Here is a 24,337-nt window from a genome sequence, read left to right on the forward strand (position 1 = left end):
CTACTGAGGAGGCTAAGATCTGAGGATCATGGTTCAAAGCCAGCCCAGACAGGAAAGTCCATGAGACTCTTATCTCCAATAACCACTCAGAAAACTGGAAGTGGCACTGTGGCTCAAGTGGTAGAGTGCTAGCCTTGAGCTGAAGAGCTCAGGGACAGCGCCCAGGCCCAGAGTTCAAGCCCCATGAGCAACAACAACAACAACAAAAAAAAGAGATGTTAGCATTTTCAACAGCATAGATGAATCTGAAGGACATTGTGTGAAATAAGTTAGACACAGAATAACAAACATGACATGATCTTACTTATATGTGAGATCAAAATTTTTGCAAAATGAAAAATATGTGGAAACTGAGAAAAGAATATAGGTTATGAGGGCCAGAGGGAAGAAAAGCGGTGACGTAGGTCAATAGAAGAAACTGGGAGTTACAGTGACAGAATAAGTCTAGACATTTAACATAATGCACAAGGGTTGTAGAGTTAATAATACTATATTCTGAAATGTTGGTATCTATAGGTTTCCCTGTCATATTCAATGTCATAAATTTAACAATTTTATTCTTAAATACTATACTAGTTTAATCCAGGGACAGCACTGTGAAGCATTCTAATTGAGCATATGGTATTATGATCATTATAATTTTTTATTTAGTTAGTTATTTTGTCAGTAGTAGGGCTTGAACTCTGGGCCTGGGTGCTGTCCCTCAGTGCTTCAGCTCAAGGCAAGAGCTCTACCATTTGAGCCACAGCACCATTTCCAGTTTTCTGGTAGTTTCATTGGAGATAAGTCTCACGGACTTTCCTGCCTGGGCTGGCTTTGAACCATGATCCTCAGATCTCAGCCTCCTGAGTAGCTAGAATTACATAAACCACCGGCAGAAGGCTTAATTTTTTTTCCAAGATTGAGACTACATAATGTATCACTTAACCATAATACTCCTTTATCATTCTTTTATCTCTAAAGTGATCCTAGCTCTTACTTATCAATCTATTAATCCACCTTGGAAGGTGATGGTTGTGAAATACCTAAATGCTGAGTGAAATGTCATATCACCAAGTATCATAAAGAACATAATTCCATTCAGCCAATTCAATAAAAGGAACATGAAAGAAAACCAAAACATAACACCATTTTAACTTTATTTGTAGATTAAAAGGTAATGCCATACAGTTTAAACAATCACTTAAAAAATGATTTATAGTTGCATAAAACAGAAGCAAAACAAATATATGAAATAAAATGCCATCTTGCTTCAGGTTTTCAAATCAGTACTTAGTGTACTAATCATCTATATACATTGTAAGTAGAGAGTATAAATATACTATAAGTAATTTTGAAACTAGAATAAATATCAGGTAGGTTTGTAGGCACACGGCATAAGAAGAATGCAAAATCTGCATAATTCTAGAGAGTGCTTAGTGACTCCCTCTTAGCTCGGTTCCACGTGTCTATTTTACACAAAATATACAATAATCATTCTCATCCTCAGTCATCTCTGAAATCTAACCTTTCATCCAGGATCTATGCCTTCATGTTCTTCAAGACTATTGCACTATACAGCTACTGCATAAGAAAATATTGTTCCGTTTCCTCAACTAAGTGCCTAACAAGGTATCAATGCTATCAAAATAAGTACAGCCTATCTACATATTGTACCCATGGGAATGTGTAGGGAGTCACTGGCTTCCACATTGTCCTTTGCAAATGTGGAGAGTTACCCTGAAGGCAAACTTATAAATTGAAGGTATAACCATTTTTTTAATTTGCCAATATTATTAAAACCAGAAACCATTAGAAACTGAGGTAACATATATATATGTGTGTATATATATATATAATTTTTAGAGATAGAAATACTTGTAGATACACCAAAAGTACTTTTAAAAAAAAATCCCGACAAGTGTGGACCTCAGTCATTGTAAGCTTGGTCTGCAATCCTTCCTAACAATTGGTAACCCATGAATCCAAAGGAATATTCTAGTTGGCCTGACATATAATGTCAGGATTTAAGATCAAGCCTTGGAACACCTGAGATCGACCTCTGATAAGTGAAGCCCAGTGCTTCAAATATGAGAGCCAATGTCCATTGATTAAAAAAAAAAAAATCAACCAAATAAAACCTGATTTTCCAGCTACAAGTCAGATTCTGGCATATCCGGAGTATCTGGCATATCAGCCATCAGATACCCTATTCCGTATCGCCCATTGGGAGCAGTGTCCAGAGTTGGCGATCCACTCTGTTTCCTATAAATATTTTTACCAAAATGTGGAGAGGACATTTCGCTTGGTATCTTGCCGTGAATGAGGCTGGCGTCGTCCCCCTCCAAATTCACTGGCTCTTTCAGCACCCTTCCTCTTTTATAGGTCACAGATGCTAAATTACCAGAAGTATCATCTATGAGGTTGAAACAACGAACAATGAAGACTACAGGGACCGGAAGTATGGCAAAGACCATTAGAGAGATACACAGAACCATTCCCCACAGCGGGTAGCTCAGAAATTCTTCAGATGCCTATCAAAACAGAAACAGAATCAGTTATAAGCTTTCTATGCACATAAACAAATAAACTGCATTTTTCTTAGATCTGTGAGTAAAGAAATCTGGACTACTTTGTAACTTGCTTTGCTTTCACTGACAGAAATCAACAGACACAGCATTCGCCAAATTCCAATGTTAGGCTTTTTGTTTAAAAAAAAAAAGTCTCAGCACTTATGATTCTACTTCTTAGAGGCTGCCTTGACTCAAAAAAGCCAAGAATAAAAGAACAGTGAGAGAGAGAGAGAGACAGAGACAGAGACAGAGACAGAGACAGAGACAGAGACAGAGAGACAGAGAGAGAGACAGAGGCAGAGACAGAGACAGAGACACAGAGACAGAGACACAGAAACATAGAGAGAAAGAGAAGAAGAAGGGAGGGGAGGGAGAAAGGGAGGGAGAGAGAGAGAGAACGAGAACAGCTCTCCAAACTGTATACAACTTCATGAGTTAGCAACAATTCTAAAAGAATTGCAAGTTCACAATGTATTAAGAAAATAAATCTCCACCATAACTTCATTCATGGAATTTGTCAGTTGCTTATTAGCAATTTAATAAAATGAAACTTGTAGGACACAAAACATCAATTTAAGAACCCCAAATAGGAAGTGGCGCTGTAGCTCAAGTGGTAGAGCGCTTGCCTTGAGCTGAAGAGCTGAGGGACAGCGCCCAGGCCCAGAGTTCAAGCCCCACGGCCGACCAAAAAAAAAAAAAAAGAACCCCAAATAAAAGTGATATAATTTATAACAAAGTAGAAAATACTATGAAGAAAACAGAAGTTGAAAGCATCTAGTGTGGCATTTCTTTTACTTGTTTAAAAACTGTAATGTTTTATTTTACATTTTACCTTATCTTCAATCCATGCATTATAGCCAGGAGGACTTAATCCCATATTCACGATGCTGGCTATCAGTAATGACAGTAGAATTAGAGGAGAAATGTACTTCCACATGTAATAGTAATACCTACTGGGTGCAAAACCCAGCATATCTTTTAGGTCTTCTATAAACCTAATAAAAATAAATTGTCTAATTAATCATCAAGTCACAATTACGCTGCTTTAAAAATAGATATGGCCTCTATCAATGGTCTGATATTCAAGCATGAAATAGCTTATGATATTTTATTCTGATCACAAATATATTGAAAACAGACATAAACAATATATAAGGTAATAATGAAATCAATAAGTCCAACCAATTCATTTGGAAAAACTATCTTAATCTAATTATTACTCCTACCTAGAATTTCCTATTTGTGGTATATCAACAATCCTGCCATCATTTTTACATAATTCCTTAATATCATCAAATAACATCTCTCATTGTTGTTCCGAGTGTTCAAATTATTTGAAAGAAGGTCTATACTGGATGTTGGTGGCTCATACCTGTAATCCTAGCGACTCAGGAAGATGAGGGCTGGAGTTCCAAGTTCCAAGCCAGCCTGGGAAACGAAGTGCATGAGACACTTATCCCTATTTACCCACCAAGCCCGAAATGGAAGACTGGCTCAATTGGTGAACTGAGAGGAAAAGCTAAGGGACAGGCTTGAGTCCAACACCAGTACTGGTACTAAAATAAAAAGGATGTCCATATTTTATAACTAAGGGGCATGTCTCTCACCCCTCTCAACCCCCCCTTGCCTCTCTGTTTCACAGATGGAACCTGTCAGGTCCTGGCCTACAGCTCCAAAGGAAATTGAAACTGACTTTCTCCTTCTCTACCTGTCTCTCTCCTCAGCATTCCAGGTTCTACACTGCTCCTCTTTCTTTTGAATCATCTAGGTATTTTTTCCCTATAACTTCAAAGTCTGGATTTATTGGGGTCATCTCTATAATATTGTTAATCAGTACCATCAACTTCCCTATTTCCCATAAATTAGACGTAGGCATAATATCATAATTAGGTTTATGTTAGATATTTTAAATTATAAATTACATCGGGATATAGGTTAAATAAAATTCACCCTTTTTAAATGTGCAGTGTTCACACTGTCAGAACATGTAGGCCATTGCATAATATTCTATCTAATAATGAGTTTTTCCTACCCATCTGGTACTGATTTTTGTATAGACACTTTAATGATCTGAATCTAGTTCCCCTGATAGATTCTTTTGAGAGAACAGAATGATTTTTCCTATGCTCTTATGTGTTAGTGGTTATCTGTAGTCATTGTATGTGATGCCAGATTGGCTGGATTTATCTTTTCTTGAAAATCCTACTTAACAGCATAATATTGTTCCATAATATCTGTTGAAATCAGATTTTCTCTTAAAAATTACTTTGTTTTCTTGTACTTTTTTATGGCTAAACACTCTCTAGGATACCTATGTATCCTTTCTTCCACTCTATCTCTGCCAAAAATAGATACTTATATCATCTTCATGGTTTTACCTTTTCCAAAATGTAATATATCTGGACTCATTCAGGACGTGGCCTCCTCCAATTTGTCTTCTCTCACTAAGTAGTATGCATTTACATGTGAACACTGAACAGTGTTCAATTGTCTGGATGTATCCTACTTTATCCATTAACCAATACATTAAAAGACATCTTGATTACTTTCAACTTTTGGCAATGATTATAGCTGCTAAAAATATTTGCAGTGTGTGTGTATGTGTGTGTGTGTGTGTGTGTGTGTGTGTGTGTGTGTGTGTGTGTGTGTGTGTGTGTGTGTGTATGTGTTTGTGTGTGCGCTGGTCCTGGGGCTTGAACTGAGCGCCTGGTCACTGTTCCTGAGCTTTTTTCTTGCCCAGGGCTGGTGGTAAGAATTTCACTGGCTTTCTTGCTCGGTCTGGCTTTGAACTGCAATCCGAAAATCTTAGCCTCTGAATAGATAGGATTACAGGCACAATCCTGATTACACAAATACATTGTACCCAGGTTGTGCCATATATTTTCAACTCATTTGAATAAATACCAGAGTGTACTGGATAGATCCAAAGGAAGAAGATCTTCAATATTTTTTAGAAAGTGACAACATTTCTGTAGAGTGGCTTTGGTGCTTTGCATTTGCACCAGCACCCAATGAGGACTCTTGCTATTCCACACTTTCACCAGCATCTGTGCTGCTAATATTCTAGATGCTGGTCATTCTAGTAGAAGTGTAGTTGTGTCTCATTAATGCTGGACTTTGCATTTCCTTGGTGACTTGGAATATGGAGCATCTTCAATATCCTACGTCCTATCCATAGTGTGTTTAAGGAGGATGAGGGATAGGTTACTACATGCCAGACAGTTCTATTTACCACTATTTCTGTACAGCTGATGATTAGTAATCATAGGTTTCCTATTCTTCTTGGCTTGCAGCTTCGGAAAGTAAAAATCATCCTCTAACCTTGGCCACATCATTCACGCTATATTAATATTTTTCTCTATCTCACTAAAGACTTGGATCTTCACTTAGAATGCACTCATTCTTGAGTGATACTAATTCTTGCTTTATAAAAGGCACTTGTAAGCTTTGTTGTCACACAATCCATATGTCAATTAGGTCCAATATCATAAAAAGCATTAGATAAGAGAGAGTAAGGGAAGGGGTGATACTGTCCAAAAAGAAATATACTCTTCACCTGGCTTATATGACTGTAACCCCTCTGTACATCACCTTCATAATAACAATTTTAATATTTTTATTGTAAAAATACTGTACAGAAGGGTTAAGTTACATGAGCAAGGTAATGAGTACATGTTCTATCCACATTGTTACCACCTCCATTGTTTTCCCCTACCATCCATTCCCTCCTACCTCCACAACTACATTACATCTCCCCCTGACTAAATTGTAAAGTTCATTTTTCAACATAGTGTCTTGTACAAATTTAAAAGCATCAGATAAGTACTTCAGTTCTTGGAGACTAGTTTGATATTTCATTTCACACAAAATACATGAACTTTTCAAATTAAACAAGTAAATATATACTAAACTCAGAGTTGTAGGAATAGTGAATTCAAGCCATAACTCAATTAGAATACACAATCTGTGTGCAACAAATGATGTATGTCAGGGAAGGATATAATTTTTCCCAAAACATTCTGCTACTAAACGGCTTCATGACACACCCAATCCTTTTATAAAATAGTTTAACAAATAATTAGGATGTAGGCATTAGAGATTAAAAAAATAAATTGCTATGAACTTCATTTATGTTGCTGTGAAATACAAAATAAAGGATCACTTGTAGTCTCTCTAAGTCTGACTTTCCAACTGTAAAATGTAGGTGACAATAATAACTCAAAAGAACTTGAAGTTCTGAGAACACAGACAATGCTCACTGGAGCTTGGGAGTTTTTGATAGCCATAATTAAACCAAACTTTCAGAATAGATGATATCACAAAGTACACATTTCTAACTGCTCACTCAATGGGGGAGTTCTTTTAGTAGAGTCATTGAATGAATAAGTGCCTGCAAAGTATTTGACGTGGTAAATAATTTTTCCCTTTTTATTGCTCTCCTCCTTCATGAGATGGTTATTGTTAATTGAGGTTTTCAAAATAAAGATGAGAAAATGAACGCAAAAAAGCAAATATACTTACTTATCTATACCATAAACAAAGCTTACAGCAATATTCTCCAAAATGACTACAATTAGAAGAGGCAATGTAGCAGAATAATCATCAAACATTGTAACAAAGTAATTTCCAGAATGCTGCACAAATATCAAGCCAACACCAAATGCCAGAAGACAACAGATAACTGGAGGAAAAAAAAAATGAAAGGTTAAGTTGTTTTTTAAATTTCATTATAAATTAATCCTTACATTCAAACAAAACAAAAATAGTTACATTCAAACATTTTTTAATGTTTATTACTATTACAGGCAAATATTATCTAACACTATGGATATTACATATTGGGAGCATTATTACCTGGGTTTAGACTCAAATGGGATACAAATTCACTTTAAAACACTAAGTAATTTCCCTGAGACTGTGAGATAGAATTTTACCAAGCATGAGCTAAAATTATAAATTTCCATACCACAATTCCATTTTTAAAAGCAAAGGCAGCAAATGCTTCTGTGTCACTTTTCTGATTCTTACAAGCTCCTAAAGTTTTCACTTCATATGAAGTTTTAGAAAAATGATTATGAAATGAATCTGGCTTATAATAAGACTATTAAATCCTGTGTATTTTTGTATTTAAAATATTATCTTTAAAGCATAGCTGGAAAAAAATCTGATCAAAACTAGCTTCAGCATCAACTTGTACTTAATATTTTCATCTTGCCCCAACAGGTTATTTTGGAAACTATTTGTTATAGTATCAAGAAATTTGATTATCCAAAACAACAAAGAAGAGCTTTTAAAATGTAGTTTTGTTTTTAACATCAAAGAGACAAGTGCATAAGCCTCAGAGCAATTGCTATTGATACAGGACTTTAGAGAAGGTTTTGAAATTCATATAATATTCCTACGGTTTGGATAGACTCTGTTCTCTCATGGTTGATATGAGAGAAATAAAACCCAAAGTGATGGTAAAGCTGGAAAAGCAGTGGCAAGGGAGTAACGAATTCAAGTCCAGCCTGAGTGCCACACCATGTCTCAAAAACAGAACAACAACAACAAAAATCTGAAATAGATAAAGGTAGTTAAAAGAGAAAAAAAACAGACATCCATAGATTCAACCATAGAAGGCGTTTCTAACATCTCACTAGACATGAGTTACATTAAGTCACAACTTCCATCTCTCGTGTTCTGAGAGCTACACTATACAGAAATATATATATGTATGTTTGTATGTATGTATATACATATACATATCATATAATCCATCATATAGTATCATCATATAGTACAGAAAAGGAAAAACAGAATACATGTGGAAGTCTACTGTACATTAAATGTAAATCTTTTCATGCTTTATAATACCTTTCAATTACCTGTTTTTTAATTTAAATGGACAAATTGAAGTAATATTTATTACTATGATTAAAAATATGGGCACACAATATATGATACAGAGGCCTTTGTCTAATAAAAATATGAGTTTGGTGTGGTAGTTCATGGCTTTAACCCTAGTACTTGGGAGGCTGAGGCAAGAAGATATTGAGCAAAAAAGCAACAAAGCAAACTCTGTCTCAAAACAACACAAAAAGTGGGGCACCAGTGGCTCACGCTATAATCCTAGCTACTCAGGAGGCTGAGATCTGAGGATTGTGGTTCAAAGCCAGCCCAGACAGGAAAGACCGTGAGACTCTTTATCTCCAGAAAACCAGAAATGGTGCTATGGCTCAAGTGATAGAGCACTCTCCTTGAGCTGCAAAGCGCAGGGACAGCACCCAAGCCCAGAGTTCAAGCCCCATGACCGACCAAACAAATCAATCAATCAATAAAATAAAAACAGTGAATAAAGTTAGATCTTACTTTTTTTAACATCCCAGTTAAGCAACATGTTGTTATTTTTATCCTGCAGATTAGAAAAATGACTCTGAGGGCTTAGTGGTAGAGTGTTTGCCTAGCATGCATGATGCCCTCGATTCCAATCCCCAGTACCATACAAAAAGAAAAAGTTGGAAGTGGCTCTGTGGCTCAAGTCTTACAGTGCTAGCCTTGAGCAAAAAAAGCTCAGGGACAGTACCCAGGCCCGAGTTCAAGCCCCAGGACAGAAGGAAGGAAGGAAGGAAGGAGGGAAGGAAGGAAGGAAGGAAGGAAGGAAGGAAGGAAGGAAGGAAGGAAGGAAGGAAGGAAGGAAGGAAGGAAGGAAGGAAGAAAGGAAGGGAGGGAGGGAGGGATGGATTCTGATGAATCTAAATATTGGTAATTCCAATTTCAGTTTGGAAGTAACAGAGTTTGAATTTTCCCTGAACTCTGCTCAACTCCACAGACTATGCCACGGTCATTCTACATTTTTTGGACTATAATACAGGAGACATATGAAAATGATCCATTCTCATGCTAAGTGTGAGCAAGTTTCACTGCAGAAATTCAGAAGAGAAAACCCTATCTAATAGGATGAGAAGGAAATATTTTATATACTGCGACTTGGATCATAAGCATGATTCCAAAAGAGAGGAAATGGAAGAAGTTCAATAAAAACGCAAATACATTAAAAACTCACCAGTCAGAATTTCCTTCCTCACTTTGAAAGTGTCCACAATGGGCGTGATGATCCCTTCGATGGTCCCAAACATGCTGCCGAGGCCTAGATTTATCAGCATGAGGAAAAACATGACTGACCAGAAGGGAGAGGCTGGAAAATGGGTCATGGCTTCTGTAAAGGCAATGAAAGCTAAGCCTGTCCCCTGAACAGCCTGGAAGACAACAGAAACACAGCATTAATACAGAGTGGCATTACGTGATAACTTTACTTAGCAGTTATAAAGAGGGGGATCTCTGAACTAATAGCCAGAGGGTATTGGAAATAAACATAATGGCATAAGCCTTCAGCCTATTAAACCATGCCCTAGTTTCAGAACAAAGATTTAAATAATAAATGAAATAATAAAACTGCTCAGAATTTCTAAACAGTACACAATTATGCTGTGTACTATTTTGTGCTGTTTTATGAGAATAATGAATGAATAGTACTAAAGGCACCCAGAGGTTTACTTCTGTAATCCTAGGTATTCAGGAGGCAGAGATCTGAAGATCAGGGTTCAAGGCCAGCTTGGGCAGGGTGGCCTTGAACAAAAGAAACTATCAGGAACAGTGCAGTTCCAGAGTTCAAGCCCCAACCAAAAAAAAAAAAAAAAAAGCATAGTACTTTTGATTATGTTGTCTTTTTTTTTTTTTGGGGGGGGGGGTCTGGTTGTGGGATCTGAACTCTGGGCCTGGGCGCTGTCCCTCAGCTCTTCAGCTCAAGGCTAGTGCTCTACCACTTGAACCTCAGCGCCACTTCTGGCTTTTTTCTTTTTGCTTATGTGGTGCTGAGGAATTGAACCCAGGATCTCATGCATGCAAAGCAAGCGTTCTACCACTGAGCCACCTTCCCAGCCCTGTGTTAAGTCTTATGAGTAAGAATTGTGGTTTATTTTCATTGAAATATAAATACAAATATGTAAGTAACAATTTCTGTGCCATACATGCATAATAGGGTTTAGTCAATTGGTATAAAGAAATTTCAGATTGTGACTAATAAGCTTTTTTTTTTTTTAACTAAAATAGGGGTGTGGGATAAATGAAAAATAAAATGGTATGAACAGGAAATTTGGATAACAAAAAATTTGAATCTTAAAAATATCTATCACATCCTAATCTTTTCCACTTATGATATTTCTGCTTCTTTGCTTTAAAAAAAGGTTGGTTTTCATAATTCAGGATATTGTGAATTTTCAGTTAGCCTTCATTAATAATAAATAGATAATAAAACACTATAATGAACAGAATAAAATAGGATTACTGGTAAATGTTAACATGAGTTTTTTATAATACCATAAATATTGAGTTCTAAAATAACAGTATCTAAGAAATTAAAATTAACAAAATAGATGTTTTAATGAAGAGTGAATTGGAACTTTATAATCTTTCACTATAAAATTTGATTAGTATAATTAATGATGATTTCAATCACATTTTAATATAATTCCTTATATTTAGTCACAAATATACTTTTCTTAAAGCAAAACAATTGATAGTTTTTTCATGGTTACTATGTTTCCCTACTACATTTTCCTTTATAAAAAGACAGTAGTAGCTAGTACCAGGATGTTGATTACCGATTTGTTATAAAAATATGTAAGTGGCTAAGGAAAATATATTTTTTGGCCAACTATTCAAATATCCCTTTTAGGTAGCACTCATACATCTAATCATGTAATATACACAAAGATTAAGTCATTAGTTAAATTCTGTATTAAATGCTATTCTAACAAAGTTTCAGGCTGATTTCCATTCTATGATGAAAATCACCTTATTTGTATTAATATTTTACATTTATGTAACCCTATCAATTAAACTGTGCATTAAAAACTCAGCAAATCTTTATGATATAAGAAAATAGGTTATCTGAGATGAAAAATGTGAATTTTGGAACAGCCTATTATCACGGAGTATAAAAGGCCATATTTTTTAACAGTCTGTTGAATACATCATATTTTTACTGAATGAGATTATTTTACTGGCCAACATGGCCTACTAACTTTATTTAACTCATCTTCAATTTGACAGGAGTTGAGATGAAGAACAGGAAACTCTTCTTCTTTCACTTTCTCAATGACATCATAAAGTAAATAATAATCTTCTGCTGTAACAGCTGAAAGGTTGATGTGATGTGGAATGATATCCTGACTGATGTTTCCCATTTTCACAAACTTGATGATCATCTCTGAATTTCTGATAAACAGAACAATAGGAATGAGCACTGAGATTCCTTGGCAAATATGTTATCTACAACCCTGCCATTAAAAGCCAGTAGAAATTAAGTATGCATACTGTGCAACACATCTTTCAATTACAACATTCGCTTTGAAGCCCAGAACTGCAAACACCACCAGTGTTGCCAGGACAGAAGTGAAAAAGTTGATGAAAGACACCAGGACAGCATCAAAGTGGCAGTTGTTGTCTCTCTTGTTGTAGCTTGAAAAAGCTATGACACCACCAAATCCCAGCCCCAAGGCGAAAAAGACCTGGGTAGCAGCTTCTCTCCAGACCTTGGGCTCCAACATTATTTCAAGCTGTGGAGGATTAAGCAGAGTAGATGTCAGCTACAATATAATACTTCAGGTGGATAAATTTAGATGGAATCAGTTCTATTTTTTCCATCCACTTGAATAATATTATGTACCCAAAGTTTATTAAAATCTGGGGGTTAACCTGTTATTTAAATAGAAAGAACTATTTAGAAAAACATCAGAGATTAAAAAATTGATTTAGCAAGCCTTTACATGTTGATTTTAGTACCTAGAGAGTATAGAGAATTAGTAATCTTGAATTACTTAATATTATATCTCTTTTACTTTACAAAACAAAACAACTTTCAAATAACAGCTAAATAATTACCTAACACTCTGAATTTTTGTAATATTCTTAAATTTTGTTATAATGAACAATTATAAACCTAGCAATTATTAACTTACAGAGTTGAATTGCTTGTTCTTTGCATGCTCATGAAGGCCTTATTTAACTCACAGTAAAGTTTCTTTAAAAAAATTAAAAATAGAAGAAACCCCACTGCATGAGCTATATAAGCCTTTCATAGCCAAAGTCCTAATGTTCTGAATGTGTGAATTCACATTTCAAGTAACTGATTCACATCCTAGATAGCCATCTGATATTTCCAAGATATCAAGGTTTAACTGTAACAGTTAATATTAGCTGTGTCTGGCATAGACTTCATAACCATTATGTTAGAGTTCAATACTAGTAATACTTAAATTGGTATTCTTGAATTTTTGTAATGATACTGCTTTTTTGAGAGCAATGACAGATGTACTTAAGAACATAAAAATCATACTTTTTGATTTTGGTTCTACTAACCTAATAATTTGCAAAAATATTCTGTTAGAGTGAATAAGTTATAACAAATGATTTCTGTTAGTAGAATGTGAAGAAACCCTCAAGCCGGATAACCAAGTACTTTAAAAAAAACAGTAAGTAAACAAGAAATTCAATAATAGCCCAACTTAGGGAGAGCTCACAATCCTCTTTGAGTTTCACATCTTTCAACAGAAAGTTGTGAACAAGAAATGTCTCAATTACCTCAGTGCCCGCCCTAAAGTCACTACTCATGGAATGACAACATACATGAACTATCAGCAGGTATTCTGATCAGCCCCTTATATGGATCATTTCATTTAATAATCACAACAGGGTGAACAAATGCAACAGTGATACTAGACTGTGTAAAATGAACTATACAACTTGTGAGTGGGAGTGGGAGGGAAAAACTGGGAGAGAACAAGGGAAAGGATGACATTGTCTAAAAAAGAAATGCGTTCTTTACCTGACTTACATAACTGTAACTCCTCTGCATCTTTATAATTACAATAAAGGGTTTTTTAATAGTCAAAATAGCCTATGGAGTTGATAAGGATAATCTGAATTTCTTTAAAGTCGAAAACAACAAAAATAAACCCCTGACTAAAGTTATACAGATTTTCAGTGGTAAAAATAAATCATGAAAAAGTTCTTGTTCTATCAAACGTTAAGAATTATTGATTCAATTAATTAAATTGTCTTTTTTTGCTAGTCCTGTGGCTTGAACTCAGGGCCTGGACACTGTTCCTGAGCTTCTTTTGCTCAAGGCTAGCGCCTTATCACTTGAGCCACAGCAGCACTTCCCACCTTTTCTGTTTATGTGGCACTGAAGAACCATACCCAGGCTTCATGCATGGTAGCAAGCACTCTACCATTAAGCCACATTTACAGCTCTAATTGTCATTTCTTTTAATTTATAAAATATGATTTTATATGGTGGGAGGGAAGGGATGATAGGAGAAAAGCAAAGGAGGCAACAATGCTCAATAGGAAGTTTACTCATTACCTTGCTCATGTAACTATAACCCCTCTGTACAGTATTTTTCAATAAAAATGTACAAAAATATGGTTGTATTTATAGTTCCTTGGCACTTAGCTAGGATCTGCATAAAGCTTTTCATCCATTTCTTCATCACCAGTTTGCTTACTGAAAAATCACTATTACACTCAACTTTGCATCTTCATTTCTACCACTAGATGGCAGGAAATCCATATGCCCTACACACTCAGCTTCCACTTTCTAAACTCTCTCAGGACAGATTCAGTGTATTTTGCATTCTTAGGATCTTTCTTCCCTACTAATTTAAATGGGAAACAACTAAGATTACCATTAGTTTTATATTTATCACAGTTGAGAGTGACACCATGCTTATCCAATCAATAGCCAATAAAAATGAGCTCAAGAAAAATTTAACATTCTGATAGTTGTTCTTGGTATAGGGGTTTTGTTTGTTTTTTATAATGCAGTTTTAAATACCAAGGTCAGACAAACAGAATTGTGTCACCAAATATTGTCCACTAAAGAAATGCTTATATTCCAGAAATTCACAAAGAATTGTCTTGATCTCAGAAAACATTTTTTTCAATGTACTCAATACTTTTAGTCATTAAAGGTAATCAACTTCAAGCAGATTTTAATTACATTGGAGCTGAAATGCACAAATCTACTCTGTTTACTTCAGAGGAGTTTCCATAACTCTTAAAATGTTAAACAGGACTTTTTGAACTAAGTGAGAAAAGCCAGACACCATAGTCAGCATTTTTGGTAGGACAGAACCAGACATACAAAGAACACAACTTCTTTTGCCTCATATGAAGTCAGGCGCCAGGAGGGACAAAGAATTCCACAGACACTAATCCCATCTGCCCCACTCACAGCAAACTCGCTGCACATTCATCTTTCAGACACCTTCCAGTTTCATTATTTTACTCTTATACTTAGTATTATGTTAATGCATACATATAACATGTAGGAGTTTGCTGTAATATTTCCTTATATGCACACAGTGTTCTTTAAACAAAGTCACTCCTTTGAACTTATTCCCAGCTTCTCCTGTCTAAATTGTGAACTCTTCCTAAAGTTGAATTGAAGTTCTACTAATAAATCAATAGGGATGTGCAACTTTACTGTGGTGAAGAATGGATGTATATATTCCCCAAAAGCTATTCTTTGTTTCCTGCTTAATCCAAATAACAAAGTAGGACTAAGTTCACAAGTTATGATTAACCAGATTCAATTTGTCCAGTACTGAGTTCAGCTGTACCTGATGAATGACAGCAAAAAACCTCAGCCCTCTATGATGCCTACTAAGAATTTTTCTGAAATGTGTGTTTTGCCTAACTGATCACTGTATTTATTATTCTCAAATACCCAAAACAATTATTAACAGAAAATACTTATTTCTTATAAGATAGTATTCTAGGGTACAGTAGAGTCACATCCAAATCTATAGATTTTAAATCACCTGTTATCCTTTCAAATCACTATGTAAATCAATGTGCCCATTTTATTTTTCTAGTAAGAAATTAGTATTGTGTTACATTAAAAATCCACAGCAACAAAGGTTCATGAACCACTGAACAAAATTTCTAAAATTTCCAAAACAAATTAAAATGTATTAGTATAGAAACAAGAAGTAATCATATTACAAATAAGGGATTTTTGAAATATAAATTCTGATAGATTTATGCTGGAATCAAAACTGGTCATTTCAAGTTGGGGATAGATAGATTTAATTATGGAGATATAAAACTCGGGTCTAATCTAGCTGATTAACACAACTATAGTTTAAAAGTTCAATGTGTATTTATTAGAACAATACATAACAAAGAGAACACTTTACAAATTAAACCCTGGAATACTTTGATCCCACTCCTTAAGAAGAACCATGATACAAACCTTTGGAGTGAACATGTGTCGAATGCCATCAGTTGAACCATTTAAAAGGAGTGCTCTGATTAAAAAGCAAATCAGAACTACATATGGGAAGAGAGAGCTAAAATACATGATCTGAAAGAAAGAAAAATAAAACTAAGATGAATAAACAGCTATTTACATAGATAAAAAGATGCTTTGCTGAAATATATGGACATTTACTACTTTGGACTCTGTTTAATAACAATAATGGTTTAATTTCTAATATCTTTTAATAATTTATTGTATATTTTGTTTTTTATTTTTATTGGGGCTTGAACTAAGGTCTTTGTTCTCAAGGGGAGTGCTCTACTACTAAGCCACAGTACCACTACAGGCATTTTATGAGTAGTTTATTAGAGATAAGAGTATCACTGGGCACCAGTGACTCATCATGGTTCACAGTTCAAAGCCCGCCTGGACAGAAAAGTCCCTATGAGACTCTTATCTCCAATTAACCACTCAAACACTGGAAATGGAGCTGTGGCTCCAAGTGTTAGAGCACTAGCCTTGAGCAAAAAAGGTCAAGAACAGAGCGTAGGCCCTGAGTTCAAGCACCACAACCAACAATAATAAAAGAGTCTCGTGGACTTGCCTGCCTGGGCAGGCTTCAGACCACCATTCTCAGATCTCAGCCTCCTGAATAGCAAAGAATACTGGCAGCTCCTGGATAAGAGTTTATTGGTCATTTGATCTCATTTAAGATCTAATTAAGACTATGAGGAAAAAAGTAACAGAACTTTATTGTTAATTGATACAATATTTATATTTATGGTTTTGAGTGTGATAAATATATATATATATATATATATGTATATATATATTTATAATGTAATGATGAAACCAGAGTAGTTAACATTTGGGGAAGACTTTTGAATCCTCTTGTCATTTTCTTAAAATATACAATAAATTGTCAGGAACTCCAGTCACCACTGTACAATAGAATAAGAGATCTTATTTCTCTTGTCTGTATTTTGGTTTCTGTTTTCTATCATCTTTCTATTCCCCTCTTTGCTCCCCTTCCATCTTTTAGTGACCAGGAATCTACCTTCTACTCTTTTGAGATCACCTTCTTTAGCTTCTCTGTATGAATGAGAGAGTACAGTATTTAACTTTCTGTGCTTAGTTGATTTTACTTAACATAGTATCTTCCAGTTCCATCTATGTAGGTTTTTTGTTGTTTTTGTTTTTTTGTTGGTTATGGGGTTTGAACTCTGGGCTTGGGCACTGTCCCTGCACTCTTCAGCTCAAGGCGAGCACTCTACTGCTTGAGCCACAGTGCCACTTCCCATTTTCTAGTGGTTTATTGGAGATAAGGGTCTCACGGACTTTCCTGTCCAGGCTGGTTTTGAACCATGATTCTCAGATCTCAGCCTTATGAGTAGCTAGGATTACAGCATGAGCCATCAGCACCTGGCCATCTATACAGTTTTAAATGATTTGTGTTTGCATGTTGCTCAATGATTGAACAATATTCTATTGTGTATATATATCACCAAAAACAAACATACTACTCAGCCTCTATGAGTTTGTAGGTATGTGGTAGCTTGAAGAGTGTCAATTCCTTATAGGGTATTTAATTTTTTAAAAAGTATTATTTAGGGCAGAAATTAACAAGATTCTCTTTTCTTTTTTGGCCTTTTCTATCATAGCACTTAACATTGTTAAAGTTACCTTATTTATGTGTCCACTTATTTCAGTACCCCCTATTGGAATATAAATATGATTTTACAACAGTACTAACTTATTTGTGTGTGTGTGTGTGTGTGTGTGTGTGTGTGTGTGTGTGTGTGTGTGTGTGTGCATGTGTGCACACCAGTACTGGGCTTAACCTTCTAACATTGGCCCTGTCCTTGGATTTTTTGCCCTAGACTAAGCATTCTACCACTTGAGCCACTTCTCCATTTCTGGCTTTTTGTTGGTTAATTGGAGATTAGTATCTCATAAATTTTCCTGCCTGGGCTCATTTTGAATCCCAGCTTAGATCACAGGCATGAGCCATGGATACCCAGCAATAAGATAATTTTTTAAAGCATCATTTGTTGACATCTTTACTCATCTAGAATTAAGGGCTATACGCACTTTGAGCATAGAGATTTTTTTTTCTGTTTCATTTTGTCTGGGTCTGTTCATTCGTTGGGTCTGTGCTACCCAGAAAGATGCTTTACAGACTCAGGAGGGACTCTGGTATACTAACTTTTCCCGAGGACTGAATGCCTTTGATCATAGCTAAGCAAACCAGGGTCCAGGCTACCAGCAAGCAAACAGCCATCCTCCAGTTTAAGCCTCCACTTTCAGATATTGAACTGGAAATGTTCAGAGCTTCTCGGTACCAGTAGTAGGTAGTGGCAGAACTTTTTTCACACTCTGGCTCTATAACTATGGAAAGAAAGGCAATACATAATCACATCGAATTGTAAGAAATCATGAGACAGTGTTTTCCACTAATCCCAGCCATCCATTCTTAAGGTTTCTTAGCAACACATTATCCATTGAACAGGATTGTAGAAATCTGCACTAAAACATTTTTAAAAATTCAACTGTGAAAAAGTTTGAAAAATCAAAAGACCTCTATTCTATTTGATATTCCTTACTATCAATTCTTGAAAGAATATGTGAGATTCTGAACAAAGTGATTAAAATAAATAAGTTTGTCATCTCTTCTACCACCTTAAGGATGTGATTGACACCCTAGGACACTACTCTAGAACATTCCGGCAGCTACTCACAGACACCTTTGGAAATGAGACTCATATAAGCTGATGTGCTGTAAATGTAAAATTCACATCAGGTTTCTGATTTGCTACATGAAAAACACTATAACCATTTTTAATGGTTATGTTAAAATGAACATACTTTTCATGTATTGGGATATATCACATTTTCCCCTGCTTTATTTTCCTTCCATGTGACCATTAAACAAATTTAATTACATTTGAGAGTTGTTTATTTTCTAGGATTAAAAGAACTGGTGAAGAAACTACAAAAAAAAAGATAGGGCCAAAAGCATTAAAGCAATGATTTTAATTGATATAAATCTTCTTTGTTCTTCTCTCTGGGTTTTTTATTTATAGCTATTAAGATTTGAATTCAGTGTGTCTTGTGCAGATTGCTTGCTCATTTAGAGCTCTACCACTTGAGCCAGACCTCCAGCCCAGTGTTTTGCTGGATCATGTTTTTTGGAGATGGAGTCTTACAAACTTCTCTGCCCGGGCTGACTTCAAATCATAATTCCTCCAGATCTCACCTCCTGGGTAGCAAGGATGGCAGTCATCAACCACTGGTACCCGGCTTCCTTTTGAAGGTTTTTAATAAAGATACAAGGCATCAAGTCATGCTATACAAAATCAAAGTCTATCAGAAGTTACAACTCAGGACCTATAAGTATGTCACCTTAGTGTGTTCACATTAAATTCATCTATAAATACTCAGTAATTTAGAGGATTCCAGAAGTCCATTAGTCCATCCTAAATTCAAAAGTCTCTTTTAATGCTGACTTTGAACCATTTTGTTTTACATTGTTTGAAAGCAGTCATGATCTTATCAAACAAAAAGAGTATATTACAGGTGTCTTACAAGTGTGTGATCCATTCTTTGCCAATGGACACTGGTCCCAGGGAAGAGGTTGCTGAAAAGACTGAGAAAAATAAAACAGAGTCCAGCCAATGATGACGTTGTAGTAGAGGGCCACAAAATAGCACACCTGCAAAAGAAAATGTCATTACAAAAAAGCTTCTTGTGCCTCTTCGCTTAAAGTGGGATGAAAGACTCTCTAACATTTCATAAATTGGTATTATAGTTTCTTTGTGAAGTACATTATTATTTCTTAAAAATCATGTCTCTTCATGGGCTATAGACTACGCATTAATAAAATTGATTTATGTCAATATTTGTGACCTGATATTTTTTACTCATCTGCACTCCAGTAGTCTTTTAAAATATGATTGAAGAACTCCATAGAAACACACAATTAGAGGTCTCATTTAGATGTGAATTATATCATTCTATACCCAGTAAAAAGGCTGTAACACAATCACAACAGGAAACTTACTATACAACTTGCAAATCCAATCCCGCCCAGTTTAGGGCTTATGTAATTCCACACACCAATGCTGCCTCGCCGAATTCTTTGACCCACAGAAAGTTCCAGAAAAAAAAGGGGAATGCCAATTACCAGGAGTAGTATTAAATAGGGTAAAAGATAGGCACCTACAAAGACAAAAACACAAAGTGGATTAAGTTTTCAATAGTCATAGAAGAGTACCCAGTAAAGCTGACTATGTCATGAAGGATGATACTTGAGTTTCTGTATTGCTAGAATTATACAGGGCATTGAAGAAACTATAATTGTATTTTCAACATTTAAAATTTTGAAGCCTGAATTTGCTACAAAAAGTTTCTGATTTTAAAAATGTGATAAATGGATAATAGCTTCAGTTGAATTTTATTGGAAAGGTGAAATAGATACTTTCCTCCAGATCTCGCCTCCTGGGTAGCAAGGATGGCAGTCATCAACCACTGGTACCCGGCTTCCTTTTGAAGGTTTTTAATAAAGATACAAGGCATCAAGTCATGCTATACAAAATCAAAGTCTATCAGAAGTTACAACTCAGGACCTATAAGTATGCAATTTAAAATAAATTGCATACCCCAAATAATCTCCTTTGTACAATGTATGAAGTCATATGCTGTGTTACCTAAATTCTTCTAAGTTATGAAATCCCCCCAAAAGAATAAGATTTGAGGGCTAGGGAGGTGGCTCAGTAGTAGAGCGCTTGCCTTGCATGCATGAGGCGCTGGGTTCGATTCCTCAGCACCACATAAGCAAAAAGAAAAAAAAGCTGGAAATGGCACTGTGGTAGAGCGCTAGTCTTGAGCTGAAGAGCTGAGGGACAGCACCCAGGCCCAGAATTCAGGCCCCACGACCGGACCCCCCCAAAAAAAGATTTGATAATACTAAAACTGCTTGTAGTCTACATAAAATACCATCATGAAAGAATAAAATGTGTACTGAAATACTTAAACACTCTACCTAACTTACATAATTGTATCTCTTTGTACATCACTTTTATAATAGCAATTTTAAAAAGATCAAAAAAGCAAAATCTACAAAGTCAAGGATCCATTTTTTCTGATATATACTACATACAAAGAGTTCATTTCAGAAACCAAATATCCAAAATTATGAGAAGGAAAGGTAAGAATGATTGAAAAACAGAAATATTTATTACAGAAATGAACATCTAGTTCTCTTATCATAAAGTTTCCATACTTAAAAATAACCAACATTTATTTGCAAAATCATAAATGAAGACATGTGGCTATTTACTTTTAAATGTATTATTTTGGTAATGTTAATACTATATATAATTGACTATATAGAGAAGCTAACTATGATACGTGCTTATTTCTACACTGAGAACATTTTGTAAATTAGTTTTACAAAACTTCTAAGCTGTACATTGTATATTCAAATTTCAACTAGATACAAAATATAATGTCCATGTAATAGATGATACTTATTCTAATGTTTATGAAGTTATTCATTATATATTTCCTGTTTTTTTAAAAAATGTAATATTAGAAGTCTAGTAGTTATTCAAATGTTTCTGGTGATTGTTCAGTTGAATAAGTAAATAGTAATAATTTCTTTTAATCTATCCAATCATGCCTATTATATATACAATAATACTTATATATAGATATGAATGCATTCTAGTATAGATTTGGTATATAATCTTTACTTTTCTCTGAGTTAATTTCATCCTTTCAGACTTCATCATTTATTAAAAGTGGGAATGTAATTGAAAGCATGAAGGTTTGGGCTTATAATACCCAATGTTCAAAATTCCAATTCTAAAATGTTTAGGGACTATTGACCAGAACATGTTTCCCAAATGACAAAGTGAATTTTAACATCTGAATCAAGTGCCAAATTGTGAGTGGATTTGTAGGCATGGAATGGCTACAGAGAGAGAGAAAGAGAGAGGGTAAGAAGCGGGGAGGGAGAAGGAGGATTATTAAATTGGATTATTCATGGAAAATCTTCTAATTCAAATGACTCTTATATTAGTCCTCATGTTTAAAGAAGCCAAATCTAGAATACAATATTTACTGTTAGAGTATTCAGTATTTTTCCAGGAACCTTTGTGTCATCAAATATTTGTTACAAGAATATGGTGAGTTCAGTACAATGATCACTCCTATTGCAGGAGTAGAGACTAAGTCAGAAGAAGCTAAGTAACTTGGGAAAGTTCACAGGTCTAGGACTGTAGACGGAAGTCAGACTTCAAGGAAGTCAAGTTCGTTTATAAAAAGAAAACATGCCAGACACCAGTGGCTCACACCTATAATCCTAATTACTCAGGAAGCTGAGATCTGAGGATTACAGTTCAAAGCCAGCCCAGACAGGAAAGTCCATGAGACTCATCTCCAATTAACCACCAAAAAAACGGAAGTGGCACTGTGACTCAGGTGGTAGAACGCTAGCCTTGAGCTGAAGAGCTCAGGGATAGCACCCAGGCCCAGAGTTCAAGCCACACAACCAATAAAGAATTAATAAAAAAAATAAAAAATAAAAAATTATCTTTCTTATATCTATTAGTCCACCACAAAATAAACACTTTTCTCTCTCTTTTTAAACTGTATTCACCACAAAGAAAAGGGAAATTAGAAAAACATGACTTTGATATCTCATAGCAATTATAAAGTTTAATTATTGTTTTTCTTAAATAATAATATCTTTGGATGAATCACTTTATTGGACCTATTACTTTTTATTATTCAGAAAGTGCTTTAAATGATAAAGTGAATGAGATAAATATTTGGGTAAGTATGTGATAGATATTCTTTAAGTACTCAAAAAACTCAGTGCCATGCTGAAAAACCATTCATTTTTTTCTAACAAAATATTATGATAAAACCCACCAGGGGCTGAAAAGGTGGCTCAGTGGTAGAGCGCTTGCCTTGAATGCTCAAGGCCCTGGGCTCGATTCCTCAGCACCACATAAGCAAGAAGAAAAAAGCCGGAAGTGGCGCTGTGGCTCAAGTGGTAGAGCGCTAGCCTTGAGCTGAAGCGCTGAGGGACAGAGCCCAGGCCCAGAGTTCAGGCCCCACGACCGGACCCAAAAAAAAAAAAAAATCAATATTTTATAATGTACGTAACACTACTCTCTAATATTTGTGCTTGCAAAAAGGGAAGCAATGTGAAGAGTATTTTACACATGGAAATAAAACAATAGAACTATTTTTGCTAACAACTAATTACTAAATATAACATTCTTCAGAGCACTCTACTAAGGCAAATACTATTTTAAATGAAATCCAACTTGATTTTTCAACCAGGACACACTCTTCTTCCATAGCAATATGGCTCATGAGGTAAAATGATTCAAAACCAGAATTCACCACTATTAGAAACAATAAAGCTGAGTAGTTCCTAGTGCCTATGATTGACTTGAGAAATGATTCATGTGTGATTATTTGTACATTGAGGGTTTTACAGGTATTAATTCTTATCTTTCCAAAAGATTTGTCATTTGGCTACTTTTTCAAAACTTGTTATTTTGTTGTTCGATTAATTATTTAAAAGTATCAAACATATTTTATTATCATAACACCTTAAGTTTTTATTGCTTAGTAGCTAAAATTACATATGAATGGTTATATCCATATGGATTACACATGAATGGCTTTATTATTTAATTGGATACAAGACTTGTAGACTGTAATTACATGAAAAATAAGATTATATTTTTGTTGACACTGAGTATGGAAATTAGGGAATTGCACTTGCTAGACAGGCCCTTGACTACTTGAGCTATGTCTCCAGCCATTTTCATGTTGATTATTTTTTAAGTAGGGTCTCACTTTATGCTGAAGTTGGCTTGGGCTACCATGCTGCTATTTGTGTTTCCTACTAGGCACATGTCATCATGTCCAGCTATGGTGTTTCCCCTGGAACTGGAAATACAGGTGTGAATCACATCAGACCGAACTATTAGTTGAAATGGAGTCTAATCAACTTCCAGTCAGGGTTTACATAGAACAACTCCCCTAATCTTTGCCTGCTAAGAAGCTATCAAATGATCAACCACACCTAGTTAAAACCATAGTTTTGTTCAGTCCACAGAGCTATCAGAGACTGAAATCAAATATCAAACTAGTATCATTATGTGATGGAATGCCTAATAATTACAGACCATAGGCTTTTCATCATACTTCTTTTAATAGATTGAATGTGCCTAGGTAATGAAATATTATTTTAACATCCAGTTGATTTTTTTCTGGTTCTGGTGATAGAATCTGAAGCATCACATAATGTAGGTAAACATTTGTGTCACAGAGCTACATTCTCAGCTGCTTCATGTTTATTCTGATATACTATAGAGTTACTATCACACGTGAACAATTTACTGCTTTATTCCTAGATTTTTAAGACAACTTTGCTAAGTAAGACTTTATGATTGCA

At 35.2% G+C, this 24,337-nt stretch overlaps 1 protein-coding gene across 3 annotated transcripts in view; it reads right to left on the minus strand.

The window, feature by feature from the left end:
• Positions 1–1,166: 1,166 nt before the first annotated feature.
• Slc6a15 (solute carrier family 6 member 15) overlaps positions 1,167–24,337 on the minus strand; it is a 36,504-nt gene continuing 13,333 nt past the window's right edge. For all 3 annotated transcript variants that reach the window (XM_069989362.1, XM_069989366.1, XM_069989364.1), the window contains exons 3-12: positions 19,919–20,076; positions 19,444–19,570; positions 18,065–18,246; positions 15,853–15,963; positions 11,910–12,151; positions 11,618–11,810; positions 9,598–9,790; positions 7,074–7,233; positions 3,385–3,547; positions 1,167–2,513 (exon numbers count right to left, since the gene is read on the minus strand). In XM_069989362.1, the coding sequence (XP_069845463.1) occupies positions 2,133–2,513; positions 3,385–3,547; positions 7,074–7,233; positions 9,598–9,790; positions 11,618–11,810; positions 11,910–12,151; positions 15,853–15,963; positions 18,065–18,246; positions 19,444–19,570; positions 19,919–20,076 (1,910 nt within the window). In that variant the 3' untranslated portion in view covers positions 1,167–2,132. The remainder of the gene's footprint in view (positions 2,514–3,384; positions 3,548–7,073; positions 7,234–9,597; positions 9,791–11,617; positions 11,811–11,909; positions 12,152–15,852; positions 15,964–18,064; positions 18,247–19,443; positions 19,571–19,918; positions 20,077–24,337) is intronic.

This window comes from Dipodomys merriami, unplaced genomic scaffold (genome assembly GCF_024711535.1).
Source record: "Dipodomys merriami isolate MVZ:Mamm:240054 unplaced genomic scaffold, mDipMer1.0.p SCAF_10, whole genome shotgun sequence".
In the NCBI taxonomy this organism is placed as follows: Eukaryota; Metazoa; Chordata; class Mammalia; order Rodentia; family Heteromyidae; genus Dipodomys; species Dipodomys merriami.